The 14,263-nt window shown below is 35.2% G+C and overlaps 1 protein-coding gene across 3 annotated transcripts in view; it reads left to right on the plus strand.

Annotated features, from left to right (window-relative positions):
* slx4ip (SLX4 interacting protein) overlaps positions 1 to 3,416 on the plus strand; it is a 32,916-nt gene extending 29,500 nt beyond the window's left edge. For 2 of the 3 annotated variants that reach the window (XM_058652442.1, XM_058652441.1), the window contains 2 exons: positions 1,469 to 1,575; positions 1,670 to 3,415. In XM_058652442.1, the coding sequence (XP_058508425.1) occupies positions 1,469 to 1,575; positions 1,670 to 2,465 (903 nt within the window). In that variant the 3' untranslated portion in view covers positions 2,466 to 3,415. Of the gene's footprint in view, positions 1 to 1,468; positions 1,576 to 1,669 lie in introns of all 3 variants that reach the window. The other variant, XM_058652440.1, reaches the window with a different exon arrangement.
* The last annotated feature ends 10,847 nt before the right edge of the window (positions 3,417 to 14,263 follow it).

Below are 14,263 nucleotides of genomic sequence, written 5' to 3' on the forward strand. Positions count from 1 at the left end.
GTGATGACTCGACTTGTGCTTCAGGTGGAGAGGTAGTTCATTTAAGTAAGTAACTACCTTAAGTAACCTGCTGTGATTTGGTGCTAGATATAAAATACAATTATATAATGATATTGGAAACACTGTGTGGCTATGTTAAAATTCCAACCCATGTGTGCATACAGTATAGAACACACCAGGTCCAAAGGAAATGAGGGTTTCCTCCTATCAAGATAACAGAAACAATGTAAATGTAGAAAGTGAGATTACCTTGTCTTATTTGGTAATAAGGCCGGACTATAGTTGCAGTTTTAAAAATGGAAATCTTTTCTTCTGATCAGACCAATCCATTCCTGCTAAAGCTCCATAGAGAAGAATATAATGTTTTTTTTTTTTTGCTTTAGGGCCACAAATATACAGCATCTCTGTGTGTTATTGTGCGTTATTAAAACACCAAATACAACAAAAAGTGTCAAATATGACGCTTTGAAACCAGAGAAACTGAAATTCAAAGTGCAGCTTGAGTCTGCAAATGATGAGGCTACTTCCGCTAACTTGTTTATATTTTTTATCCATGCGCCTCTGAGGAGCTTTTATCCTGTTTTCACATGTTTTCCATTCCCAAGCCTCAATTGGGAATGGAAGCAAAGCAGAGGAACATCTCTGTCATCTTATTGGTGCACGTTTTTTTTTATAATCACTGTTTAAAAATGTCAACAAGGTTTCACTGTTTCGTATTCCTGCCTCAGGCTGGATCATCATATTCATCATGTCAAGCCTCAGAAACTAAGAAACACGCGTCATACTTTTTGACAAGTCAGTCATTAGTCTTTAAGTTGGTTAGTTTGGATGATGATTAAGTGGATGACTAACACTTGGTGCCAGCTGGGGTGTTTCTGTGTGTCTCTGAAATCATTATAGAAAACATTCCTGTGCTGTAGGCAAGTTGAAATAAGAAAGCAGAACCACAATGTTGAATTCATGAGACTCAGGGTTGGACAGTGTTTAATGTTAATGTTTTAATTAAGGGATTACTAAATTAATTGCCAACTATTTTGATAATCCATTAATTGGTTTGAGTGGTTTTCTTTTGTAATTAAAACAAGTTATTTAAATGTGAATATTTTCTGATTTATTTGCTCCGTGCTTCCATGAAAATGAAGGAAACAAAGAAATGACGAGTGTTGGTTTGTGGATAAAACAAGACATTTTGAGCTATGGAAAACACCAATCATTTTATGGACCAAACAATTAATCAATGAATCGAGAAAATGATTGACAGATGACTCAATTGTGAAAATAATTACTAGTTGCAGCCTTAATTTACTTATATTCATTAAGTTTTTATTTTTGCAGCAGCAGCAGTAGTGGTTGTTTTTAATGTGCCACAATGCCAGACTGATGACAGCAGTCTACTGTTGATCCAAACCTTTCCAGGGTGCCAGGAATAATATTTTGTGTTTACACCAATTCTTTTTGTCCTCTCTAGACTGAGCTGAGTGAACAAAGCAGATCAGAATATTTTTCCAGAGTAGGAGAAACCCAAGAGCCTTTAAACAGCCCCACGAAAACAAAGAAGACAGTGCTTCAAAAGATGTAAGTATGATCTAATTCAGAACTTTCCAGTCCCACCAGTCAGAGAGGACACTCAAATATCTCTTCATATCCTCTTATCCTTTTGACTTTTCAGAGCCAAACAAGCTAGTGTCCAGCAGCAGCAGCTCCATGCCTCCAGTATGGAGGAGCAGCAAACTGACCAGAGAGCCTGTCCCAAAGAACAAAGAGGGGAACTTCAAATGCGAGAGTCTGAATTAAGCCAAAAACAAACTGTGTCCAGCTCTGAACAGAAGACAATCCCAGAGGCAAAGCACCAGGTGCCTTGTCCCAGTGCCTTAACTGAAGCCATGGCTCAGATTGGGACTATTCAAAAACCAGGCCTGACCCAGGAACTGCAGACTGACACCAACTCTCCAAACAGCAAAAACCCAGCAGGAGCCTTAGTAGTTTTCTGCCAACAAGAACTCCGTCAGGAGACCAGTAAGAGCAAGAGGTGCAAGCTGAGTGATGCTGGGGTAGACCCTCACCCACCAAAGGCCAAGAGGGCGTGCTTTGGAAGACCTCCAGCCACAATGCTAACGCACTCCACCGAGTGCTCTACACAAACATCCAAGCATGACCTTCTTCCTCTGCCGCCCCTTCCTCTAGCCGAAGCCAAGGCAGAGTCCAAGGCTTTCCCAGTCTCCAAGTGCATGAAAACCACACTGGAAGTAGAGCTGCTTACGCCAGGGAAATGCGCCCAGAGGCTCCCCCTCACAAGCAATAACACGGCACAGACAAACCAAAACAGGCTGGCCACAAGTCTGAGGGGCCTATCTGTCAAGCCTGCATCCTCAGGCTCCTCTATTAGTTCCAGATCCACACTCAGAGAGGAGGGGGATGAATATGTGCCCAGAACCTCTAGATTACGACGAGTGAAGAAGTCCTGAGGGAGCGAGACAAGCTACAGTAAAGATGCCTGACGCCACAGAGATAAAGATGATATTGTGTCAGGCTACATGTTTACCCCATGCAGTCTCCTCAGATGACTTGCATTTGTACATGTCACAGTTTACAACAATGTCTCTTCTTCTCACATGTGCTTTACAGACAGGCAGTACACACACACACGCACACACATACACACACACACACACCAAATGCTGAACATATCATAGCAATTGATACATGAGCTACTCTTTGTCAAATACTTGAAACAGACTTTGTCTCCACCCATAAATAGTGGTGGTCAAGAGAGGCTTGCAAATGAAAGTCAAAAACCTTTAATTGGAGTTTAGATTTGGTTTTGTGTTAAAGATTGGGGATTTCAGACAGGCAGGAGCCATGCAGTACGTCATGGCTTTCAGTCTGAAACGCTGGCTCCTACGTGTCTGAAAAGTGTCCAGTTTCCCCGCTGAAGCTCTGCTGTGATTGATTGCTATTTCCAGTTTTATTTCATCACGCTGTGCTCAAAAATGTCCTTTTGTATTTAGATTTCATTCCGACACAATTTGCTCAGTGCTTAGTTGCTAAGTACCTGAAATCTATCTTTAGATGTGAAGGGTTTATGCAGCTTTTATACTGAACTTGAATTAAATTTGTGGTTATACGGGGTACATTAAACTATTAGTAGTTTTGTATGTGATGGCTACAGTATCCAAGGTTAAAGTGTAGAAAGTGAAATTGTGCCACCGCCGCCGCCCGATATTCAACAGGATCTGCAGTGAGCATAGGGCAACTCGGGGCCAACTCATGATGACAAAATGTTGCCTGAACACATTACTCTTGATTTGTTTTTATTGTACTGGAAATGCATTTATAATTGAATCATATGAATAAATGTTTCCTTCCCCTATGAGAAAAATCTGAATGTTTGTGGAGATCAATATAACGGGATGATACTTTTCTTTTGCAATGTTGCACTTATACCCAGTCCAGACTAATGAATGGTCTTGATGATCACTAATAATAATAATAATAATAAAACAGCAGTATTGGCAGATGTTACCTGAAATAAATCACTAACAGACCCTTGTGTTTTAAGTGATTCTCAAAAAGTGTTGATAATCCCTTGCCTTGGCTCTAATCCTTTTATACAGATTCTATGACAGACCGAGAGTCATAGGTTAGTATGTCGTCCAAAATGTGACAAAAATGTCATAGGTTAGTATGTCATCCAAAATGTGACAAAAAAGGCATACTATAGTATGTCGTCCAAAATGTGACAAAAAAGTCATAGGTTAGTATGTCGTCCAAAATGTGACAAAAAAAGTCATACTATAGTATGTCGTCCAAAATGTGACAAAAAAGTCATACTATAGTATGTCGTCCAAAATGCGACAAAAAAGTCATAGGTTAGTATGTCGTCCAAAATGTGACAAAAATGTCATAGGTTAGTATGTCGTCCAAAATGTGACAAAAAAGTCATAGGTTAGTATGTCGTCCAAAATGTGATAAAAAAGTCATAGGTTAGTATGTCATCCAAAATGGGACAAAAATATCATACTATAGTATGTCGTCCAAAATGTGACCAAAAAGTCATAGGTTAGTATGTCTTCCAAAATGTGACAAAAAGTCATAGGTTAGTATGTCTTCCAAAATGTGACAAAAAGTCATAGGTTAGTATGTCGTCTAAAATGTGACAAAAAAGTCATAGGCTAGTATGTCGTCTAAAATGTGACAAAAAAGTCATAGGTTAGTATGTCGTCCAAAATGTGACCAAAAAGTCATAGGTTAGTATGTCATCCAAAATGTGACAAAAAAGTCATAGGTTAGTATGTCGTCCAAAATGTGACAAAAAAGTCATAGGTTAGTATGTCGTCCAAAATGTGACAAAAAAGTCATAGGTTAGTATGTCGTCCAAAATGTGACAAAAATGTCATACTATAGTATGTCGTCCAAAATGTGACAAAAAAGTCATAGGTTAGTATGTCATCCAAAATGTGACAAAAAAGTCATAGGTTAGTATGTCGTCCAAAATGTGACAAAAAAGTCATAGGTTAGTATGTCGTCCAAAATGTGACAAAAAAGTCATAGGTTAGTATGTCGTCCAAAATGTGACAAAAAAGTCATAGGTTTGTATGTCGTCCAAAATGTGACAAAAAAGTCATAGGTTTGTATGTCGTCCAAAATGTGACAAAAAAGTCATAGGTTTGTATGTCGTCCAAAATGTGACAAAAATGTCATAGGTTAGTATGTCATCCAAAATGTGACAAAAAAGGCATACTATAGTATGTCGTCCAAAATGTGACAAAAAAGGCATACTATAGTATGTCGTCCAAAATGTGATAAAAAAGGCATACTATAGTATGTCGTCCAAAATGTGACAAAAATGTCATACTATAGTATGTCGTCCAAAATGTGACAAAAATGTCATAGGTTAGTATGTCGTCCAAAATGTGACAAAAAAGTCATAGGTTAGTATGTTGTCCAAAATGCGACAAAAAAGTCATAGGTTAGTATGTCGTCCAAAATGTGACAAAAATGTCATACTATAGTATGTCGTCCAAAATGTGACAAAAAAGTCATAGGTTAGTATGTCGTCCAAAATGTGACAAAAAAGTCATAGGTTAGTATGTCGTCCAAAATGTGACTAAAATGTCATACTATAGTATGTCATCCAAAATGTGACAAAAAAGTCATAGGTTAGTATGTCTTCCAAAATGTGACAAAAATGTCATAGGTTAGTATGTCGTCCAAAATGTGACAAAAAAGGCATACTATAGTATGTCGTCCAAAATGTGACAAAAAAGGCATACTATAGTATGTCGTCCAAAATGTGACAAAAATGTCATACTATAGTATGTCGTCCAAAATGTGACAAAAAAGTCATAGGTTAGTATGTCGTCCAAAATGTGACAAAAAAGTCATAGGTTAGTATGTCGTCCAAAATGTGACAAAAAATCATAGGTTAGTATGTCGTCCAAAATGTGACAAAAAAGTCATAGGTTAGTATGTCGTCCAAAATGTGACAAAAATGTCATACATAGTATGTCGTCCAAAATGTGACAAAAAAGTCATAGGTTAGTATGTTATCCAAACTGTGACAAAAAAGTCATAGGTTAGTATGTCGTCCAAAATGTGACAAAAAAGTTATAGGTTAGTATGTCGTCCAAAATGTGACAAAAAAGTCATAGGTTAGTATGTCGTCCAAAATGTGACAAAAATGTCATACATAGTATGTCGTCCAAAATGTGACAAAAAAGTCATAGGTTAGTATGTTATCCAAAATGTGACAAAAAAGTCATAGGTTAGTATGTCGTCCAAAATGTGACAAAAATGTCATAGGTTAGTATGTCGTCCAAAATGTGACAAAAATGTCATAGGTTAGTATGTCGTCCAAAATGCGACAAAAAAGTCATAGGTTAGTATGTCGTCAAAAATGTGACAAAAATGTCATAGGTTAGTATGCCGTCCAAAATGTGACAAAAAAGTCATAGGTTAGTATGTCGTCCAAAATGTGACAAAAAAGTCATAGGTTAGTATGTCGTCCAAAATGTGACAAAAAAGTCATAGGTTAGTATGTCGTCCAAATTGTGACAAAAAAGTCATAGGTTAGTATGTCGTCCAAAATGTGACAAAAAAGTCATAGGTTAGTATGTCGTCCAAAATGTGACAAAAAAGTCATAGGTTAGTATGTCGTCCAAAATGTGACAAAAATGTCATACTATAGTATGTCGTCCAAAATGTGACAAAAAAGTCATACTATAGTATGTCGTCCAAAATGTGACAAAAATGTCATACTATAGTATGTCGTCCAAAATGTGACAAAAAAGTCATAGGTTAGTATGTCGTCCAAAATGTGACAAAAAAGTCATAGGTTAGTATGTCGTCCAAAATGTGACTAAAATGTCTTACTATAGTATGTCATCCAAAATGTGACAAAAAAGTCATAGGTTAGTATGTCTTCCAAAATGTGACAAAAATGTCATAGGTTAGTATGTCGTCCAAAATGTGACAAAAAAGGCATACTATAGTATGTCGTCCAAAATGTGACAAAAAAGGCATACTATAGTATGTCGTCCAAAATGTGACAATAATGTCATACTATAGTATGTCGTCCAAAATGTGACAAAAAAGTCATAGGTTAGTATGTCGTCCAAAATGTGACAAAAAAGTCATAGGTTAGTATGTCGTCCAAAATGTGACAAAAAAGTCATAGGTTAGTATGTCGTCCAAAATGTGACAAAAAAGTCTGAGGTTAGTATGTCGTCCAAAATGTGACAAAAATGTCATAGGTTAGTATGCCGTCCAAAATGTGACAAAAAAGTCATAGGTTAGTATGTCGTCCAAAATGTGACAAAAAAGTCATAGGTTAGTATGTCGTCCAAAATGTGACAAAAAAGTCATAGGTTAGTATGTCATCCAAATTGTGACAAAAAAGTCATAGGTTAGTATGTCGTCCAAAATGTGACAAAAAAGTCATAGGTTAGTATGTCGTCCAAAATGTGACAAAAAAGTCATAGGTTAGTATGTCGTCCAAAATGTGACAAAAATGTCATACTATAGTATGTCGTCCAAAATGTGACAAAAAAGTCATAGGTTAGTATGTCGTCCAAAATGTGACTGAAATGTCATACTATAGTATGTCATCCAAAATGTGACAAAAAAGTCATAGGTTAGTATGTCTTCCAAAATGTGACAAAAATGTCATAGGTTAGTATGTCGTCCAAAATGTGACAAAAAAGGCATACTATAGTATGTCGTCCAAAATGTGACAAAAATGTCATACTATAGTATGTCGTCCAAAATGTGACAAAAAAGTCATAGGTTAGTATGTCGTCCAAAATGTGACAAAAAAGTCATAGGTTAGTATGTCGTCCAAAATGTGACAAAAAAGTCATAGGTTAGTATGTCGTCCAAAATGTGACAAAAATGTCATACATAGTATGTCGTCCAAAATGTGACAAAAAAGTCATAGGTTAGTATGTTATCCAAAATGTGACAAAAAAGTCATAGGTTAGTATGTCGTCCAAAATGTGACAAAAATGTCATAGGTTAGTATGTCGTCCAAAATGTGACAAAATGTCATAGGTTAGTATGTCGTCCAAAATGCGACAAAAAAGTCATAGGTTAGTATGTCGTCAAAAATGTGACAAAAATGTCATAGGTTAGTATGCCGTCCAAAATGTGACAAAAAAGTCATAGGTTAGTATGCCGTCCAAAATGTGACAAAAAAGTCATAGGTTAGTATGTTGTCCAAAATGCGACAAAAAAGTCATAGGTTAGTATGTCGTCCAAAATGTGACAAAAATGTCATACTATAGTATGTCGTCCAAAATGTGACAAAAAAGTCATAGGTTAGTATGTCGTCCAAAATGTGACAAAAAAGTCATAGGTTAGTATGTCGTCCAAAATGTGACTAAAATGTCATACTATAGTATGTCATCCAAAATGTGACAAAAAAGTCATAGGTTAGTATGTCTTCCAAAATGTGACAAAAATGTCATAGGTTAGTATGTCGTCCAAAATGTGACAAAAAAGGCATACTATAGTATGTCGTCCAAAATGTGACAAAAAAGGCATACTATAGTATGTCGTCCAAAATGTGACAAAAAAGTCATACTATAGTATGTCGTCCAAAATGTGACAAAAATGTCATACTATAGTATGTCGTCCAAAATGTGACAAAAAAGTCATACTATAGTATGTTGTCCAAAATATGACAAAAAAGTCATAGGTTAGTATGTCGTCCAAAATGTGACAAAAAGTCATAGGTTAGTATGTCGTCCAAAATGTGACAAAAAGTCATAGGTTAGTATGTCGTCCAAAATGTGACCAAAAAGTCATAGGTTAGTATGTCGTCCAAAATGTGACAAAAAAGTCATACTATAGTATGTCGTCCAAAATGTGACAAAAAAGTCATACTATAGTATGTCGTCCAAAATGTGACAAAAATGTCATAGGTTAGTATGTCGTCCAAAATGTGACAAAAAAGTCATATGTTAGTATGTCGTCCAAAATGTGACAAAAAAGTCATAGGTTAGTATGTCGTCCAAAATGTGATAAAAAAGTCATAGGTTAGTATGTCGTCCAAAATGTGACAAAAAGTCATAGGTTAGTATGTCGTCCATAATGTGACAAAAAAGTCATTCTATAGTATGTCGTCCAAAATATGACAAAAAAGTCATAGGTTAGTATGTCGTCCAAAATGTGACAAAAAAGTCATAGGTTAGTATGTCGTCCAAAATGTGACAAAAATGTCATAGGTTAGTATGCCGTCCAAAATGTGACAAAAATGTCATAGGTTAATATGCCGTCCAAAATGTGACAAAAAAGTCATAGGTTAGTATGTCATCCAAATTGTGACAAAAAAGTCATAGGTTAGTATGTTGTCCAAAATGTGACAAAAAAGTCATAGGTTAGTATGTCGTCCAAAATGTGACAAAAAGTCATAGCTTAGTATGTCATCCAAATTGTGACAAAAAAGTCATACTATAGTATGTCGTCCAAAATGTGACAAAAATGTCATAGGTTAGTATGTCGTCCAAAATGTGACAAAAAAGGCATACTATAGTATGTCGTCCAAAATGTGACCAAAAAGTCATACTATAGTATGTCGTCCAAAATGTGACAAAAAAGTCATAGGTTAGTATGTCGTCCAAAATGTGACAAAAAAGTCATAGGTTAGTATGTCGTCCAAAATGTGACAAAAAAGTCATAGGATAGTATGTCGTCCAAAATATGACAAAAAAGTCATAGGTTAGTATGTCGTCCAAAATGTGACAAAAAAGTCATAGGTTAGTATGTCGTCCAAAATGTGACAAAAAAGTCATAGGATAGTATGTCGTCCAAAATATGACAAAAAAGTCATAGGTTAGTATGTCGTCCAAAATGTGACAATAATGTCATACTATAGTATGTCGTCCAAAATGTGACAAAAAAGTCATAGGTTAGTATGTCGTCCAAAATGTGACAAAAAAGTCATACTATAGTATGTCGTCCAAAATGTGACCAAAAAGTCATACTATAGTATGTCGTCCAAAATGTGACCAAAAAGTCATACTATAGTATGTCGTCCAAAATGTGACCAAAAAGTCATACTATAGTATGTCGTCCAAAATGTGACAAAAAAGTCATAGGATAGTATGTCGTCCAAAATATGACAAAAAAGTCATAGGTTAGTATGTCGTCCAAAATGTGACCAAAAAGTCATACTATAGTATGTCGTCCAAAATGTGACAAAAAAGTCATAGGTTAGTATGTCGTCCAAAATGTGACCAAAAAGTCATACTATAGTATGTCGTCCAAAATGTGACAAAAAAGTCATAGGTTAGTATGTCGTCCAAAATGTGACAAAAAAGTCATAGGTTAGTATGTCGTCCAAAATGTGACAAAAAAGTCATAGGTTAGTATGTCGTCCAAAATGTGACAAAAATGTCATAGGTTAGTATGTCGTCCAAAATGTGACAAAAATGTCATACTATAGTATGTCGTCCAAAATGTGACAAAAAAGTCATACTATAGTATGTTGTCCAAAATATGACAAAAAAGTCATAGGTTAGTATGTCGTCCAAAATGTGACAAAAAGTCATAGGTTAGTATGTCGTCCAAAATGTGACAAAAAGTCATAGGTTAGTATGTCGTCCAAAATGTGACCAAAAAGTCATAGGTTAGTATGTCGTCCAAAATGTGACAAAAAAGTCATACTATAGTATGTCGTCCAAAATGTGACAAAAAAGTCATACTATAGTATGTCGTCCAAAATGTGACAAAAATGTCATAGGTTAGTATGTCGTCCAAAATGTGACAAAAAGTCATAGGTTAGTATGTCGTCCAAAATGTGACAAAAAAGGCATACTATAGTATGTCGTCCAAAATGTGACAAAAAAGGCATACTATAGTATGTCGTCCAAAATGTGACAAAAAAGGCATACTATAGTATGTCGTCCAAAATGTGACAAAAAAGGCATACTATAGTATGTCGTCCAAAATGTGACAAAAAAGTCATACTATAGTATGTCGTCCAAAATGTGACAAAAATGTCATACTATAGTATGTCGTCCAAAATGTGACAAAAAAGTCATACTATAGTATGTTGTCCAAAATATGACAAAAAAGTCATAGGTTAGTATGTCGTCCAAAATGTGACAAAAAGTCATAGGTTAGTATGTCGTCCAAAATGTGACAAAAAGTCATAGGTTAGTATGTCGTCCAAAATGTGACCAAAAAGTCATAGGTTAGTATGTCGTCCAAAATGTGACAAAAAAGTCATACTATAGTATGTCGTCCAAAATGTGACAAAAAAGTCATACTATAGTATGTCGTCCAAAATGTGACAAAAATGTCATAGGTTAGTATGTCGTCCAAAATGTGACAAAAAAGTCATATGTTAGTATGTCGTCCAAAATGTGACAAAAAAGTCATAGGTTAGTATGTCGTCCAAAATGTGATAAAAAAGTCATAGGTTAGTATGTCGTCCAAAATGTGACAAAAAGTCATAGGTTAGTATGTCGTCCATAATGTGACAAAAAAGTCATACTATAGTATGTTGTCCAAAATATGACAAAAAAGTCATAGGTTAGTATGTCGTCCAAAATGTGACAAAAAGTCATAGGTTAGTATGTCGTCCAAAATGTGACAAAAAGTCATAGGTTAGTATGTCGTCCAAAATGTGACCAAAAAGTCATAGGTTAGTATGTCGTCCAAAATGTGACAAAAAAGTCATACTATAGTATGTCGTCCAAAATGTGACAAAAAAGTCATACTATAGTATGTCGTCCAAAATGTGACAAAAATGTCATAGGTTAGTATGTCGTCCAAAATGTGACAAAAAGTCATAGGTTAGTATGTCGTCCAAAATGTGACAAAAAAGGCATACTATAGTATGTCGTCCAAAATGTGACAAAAAAGGCATACTATAGTATGTCGTCCAAAATGTGACAAAAAAGGCATACTATAGTATGTCGTCCAAAATGTGACAAAAAAGGCATACTATAGTATGTCGTCCAAAATGTGACAAAAAAGTCATACTATAGTATGTCGTCCAAAATGTGACAAAAATGTCATACTATAGTATGTCGTCCAAAATGTGACAAAAAAGTCATACTATAGTATGTTGTCCAAAATATGACAAAAAAGTCATAGGTTAGTATGTCGTCCAAAATGTGACAAAAAGTCATAGGTTAGTATGTCGTCCAAAATGTGACAAAAAGTCATAGGTTAGTATGTCGTCCAAAATGTGACCAAAAAGTCATAGGTTAGTATGTCGTCCAAAATGTGACAAAAAAGTCATACTATAGTATGTCGTCCAAAATGTGACAAAAAAGTCATACTATAGTATGTCGTCCAAAATGTGACAAAAATGTCATAGGTTAGTATGTCGTCCAAAATGTGACAAAAAGTCATAGGTTAGTATGTCGTCCAAAATGTGACAAAAAAGGCATACTATAGTATGTCGTCCAAAATGTGACAAAAAAGGCATACTATAGTATGTCGTCCAAAATGTGACAAAAAAGGCATACTATAGTATGTCGTCCAAAATGTGACAAAAAAGGCATACTATAGTATGTCGTCCAAAATGTGACAAAAAAGTCATACTATAGTATGTCGTCCAAAATGTGACAAAAATGTCATACTATAGTATGTCGTCCAAAATGTGACAAAAAAGTCATACTATAGTATGTTGTCCAAAATATGACAAAAAAGTCATAGGTTAGTATGTCGTCCAAAATGTGACAAAAAGTCATAGGTTAGTATGTCGTCCAAAATGTGACAAAAAGTCATAGGTTAGTATGTCGTCCAAAATGTGACCAAAAAGTCATAGGTTAGTATGTCGTCCAAAATGTGACAAAAAAGTCATACTATAGTATGTCGTCCAAAATGTGACAAAAAAGTCATACTATAGTATGTCGTCCAAAATGTGACAAAAATGTCATAGGTTAGTATGTCGTCCAAAATGTGACAAAAAAGTCATATGTTAGTATGTCGTCCAAAATGTGACAAAAAAGTCATAGGTTAGTATGTCGTCCAAAATGTGATAAAAAAGTCATAGGTTAGTATGTCGTCCAAAATGTGACAAAAAGTCATAGGTTAGTATGTCGTCCATAATGTGACAAAAAAGTCATACTATAGTATGTTGTCCAAAATATGACAAAAAAGTCATAGGTTAGTATGTCGTCCAAAATGTGACAAAAAGTCATAGGTTAGTATGTCGTCCAAAATGTGACAAAAAGTCATAGGTTAGTATGTCGTCCAAAATGTGACCAAAAAGTCATAGGTTAGTATGTCGTCCAAAATGTGACAAAAAAGTCATACTATAGTATGTCGTCCAAAATGTGACAAAAAAGTCATACTATAGTATGTCGTCCAAAATGTGACAAAAATGTCATAGGTTAGTATGTCGTCCAAAATGTGACAAAAAGTCATAGGTTAGTATGTCGTCCAAAATGTGACAAAAAAGGCATACTATAGTATGTCGTCCAAAATGTGACAAAAAAGGCATACTATAGTATGTCGTCCAAAATGTGACAAAAAAGGCATACTATAGTATGTCGTCCAAAATGTGACAAAAAAGGCATACTATAGTATGTCGTCCAAAATGTGACAAAAAAGTCATACTATAGTATGTCGTCCAAAATGTGACAAAAATGTCATACTATAGTATGTCGTCCAAAATGTGACAAAAAAGTCATACTATAGTATGTTGTCCAAAATATGACAAAAAAGTCATAGGTTAGTATGTCGTCCAAAATGTGACAAAAAGTCATAGGTTAGTATGTCGTCCAAAATGTGACAAAAAGTCATAGGTTAGTATGTCGTCCAAAATGTGACCAAAAAGTCATAGGTTAGTATGTCGTCCAAAATGTGACAAAAAAGTCATACTATAGTATGTCGTCCAAAATGTGACAAAAAAGTCATACTATAGTATGTCGTCCAAAATGTGACAAAAATGTCATAGGTTAGTATGTCGTCCAAAATGTGACAAAAAAGTCATATGTTAGTATGTCGTCCAAAATGTGACAAAAAAGTCATAGGTTAGTATGTCGTCCAAAATGTGATAAAAAAGTCATAGGTTAGTATGTCGTCCAAAATGTGACAAAAAGTCATAGGTTAGTATGTCGTCCATAATGTGACAAAAAAGTCATTCTATAGTATGTCGTCCAAAATATGACAAAAAAGTCATAGGTTAGTATGTCGTCCAAAATGTGACAAAAAAGTCATAGGTTAGTATGTCGTCCAAAATGTGACAAAAATGTCATAGGTTAGTATGCCGTCCAAAATGTGACAAAAATGTGATAGGTTAATATGCCGTCCAAAATGTGACAAAAAAGTCATAGGTTAGTATGTCATCCAAATTGTGACAAAAAAGTCATAGGTTAGTATGTTGTCCAAAATGTGACAAAAAAGTCATAGGTTAGTATGTCGTCCAAAATGTGACAAAAAGTCATAGCTTAGTATGTCATCCAAATTGTGACAAAAAAGTCATACTATAGTATGTCGTCCAAAATGTGACAAAAATGTCATAGGTTAGTATGTCGTCCAAAATGTGACAAAAAAGGCATACTATAGTATGTCGTCCAAAATGTGACCAAAAAGTCATACTATAGTATGTCGTCCAAAATGTGACAAAAAAGTCATAGGTTAGTATGTCGTCCAAAATGTGACAAAAAAGTCATAGGTTAGTATGTCGTCCAAAATGTGACAAAAAAGTCATAGGATAGTATGTCGTCCAAAATATGACAAAAAAGTCATAGGTTAGTATGTCGTCCAAAATGTGACAAAAAAGTCATAGGTTAGTATGTCGTCC

Source organism: Solea solea, chromosome 15, assembly GCF_958295425.1.
Source record: "Solea solea chromosome 15, fSolSol10.1, whole genome shotgun sequence".
Lineage (NCBI taxonomy): Eukaryota > Metazoa > Chordata > Actinopteri > Pleuronectiformes > Soleidae > Solea > Solea solea.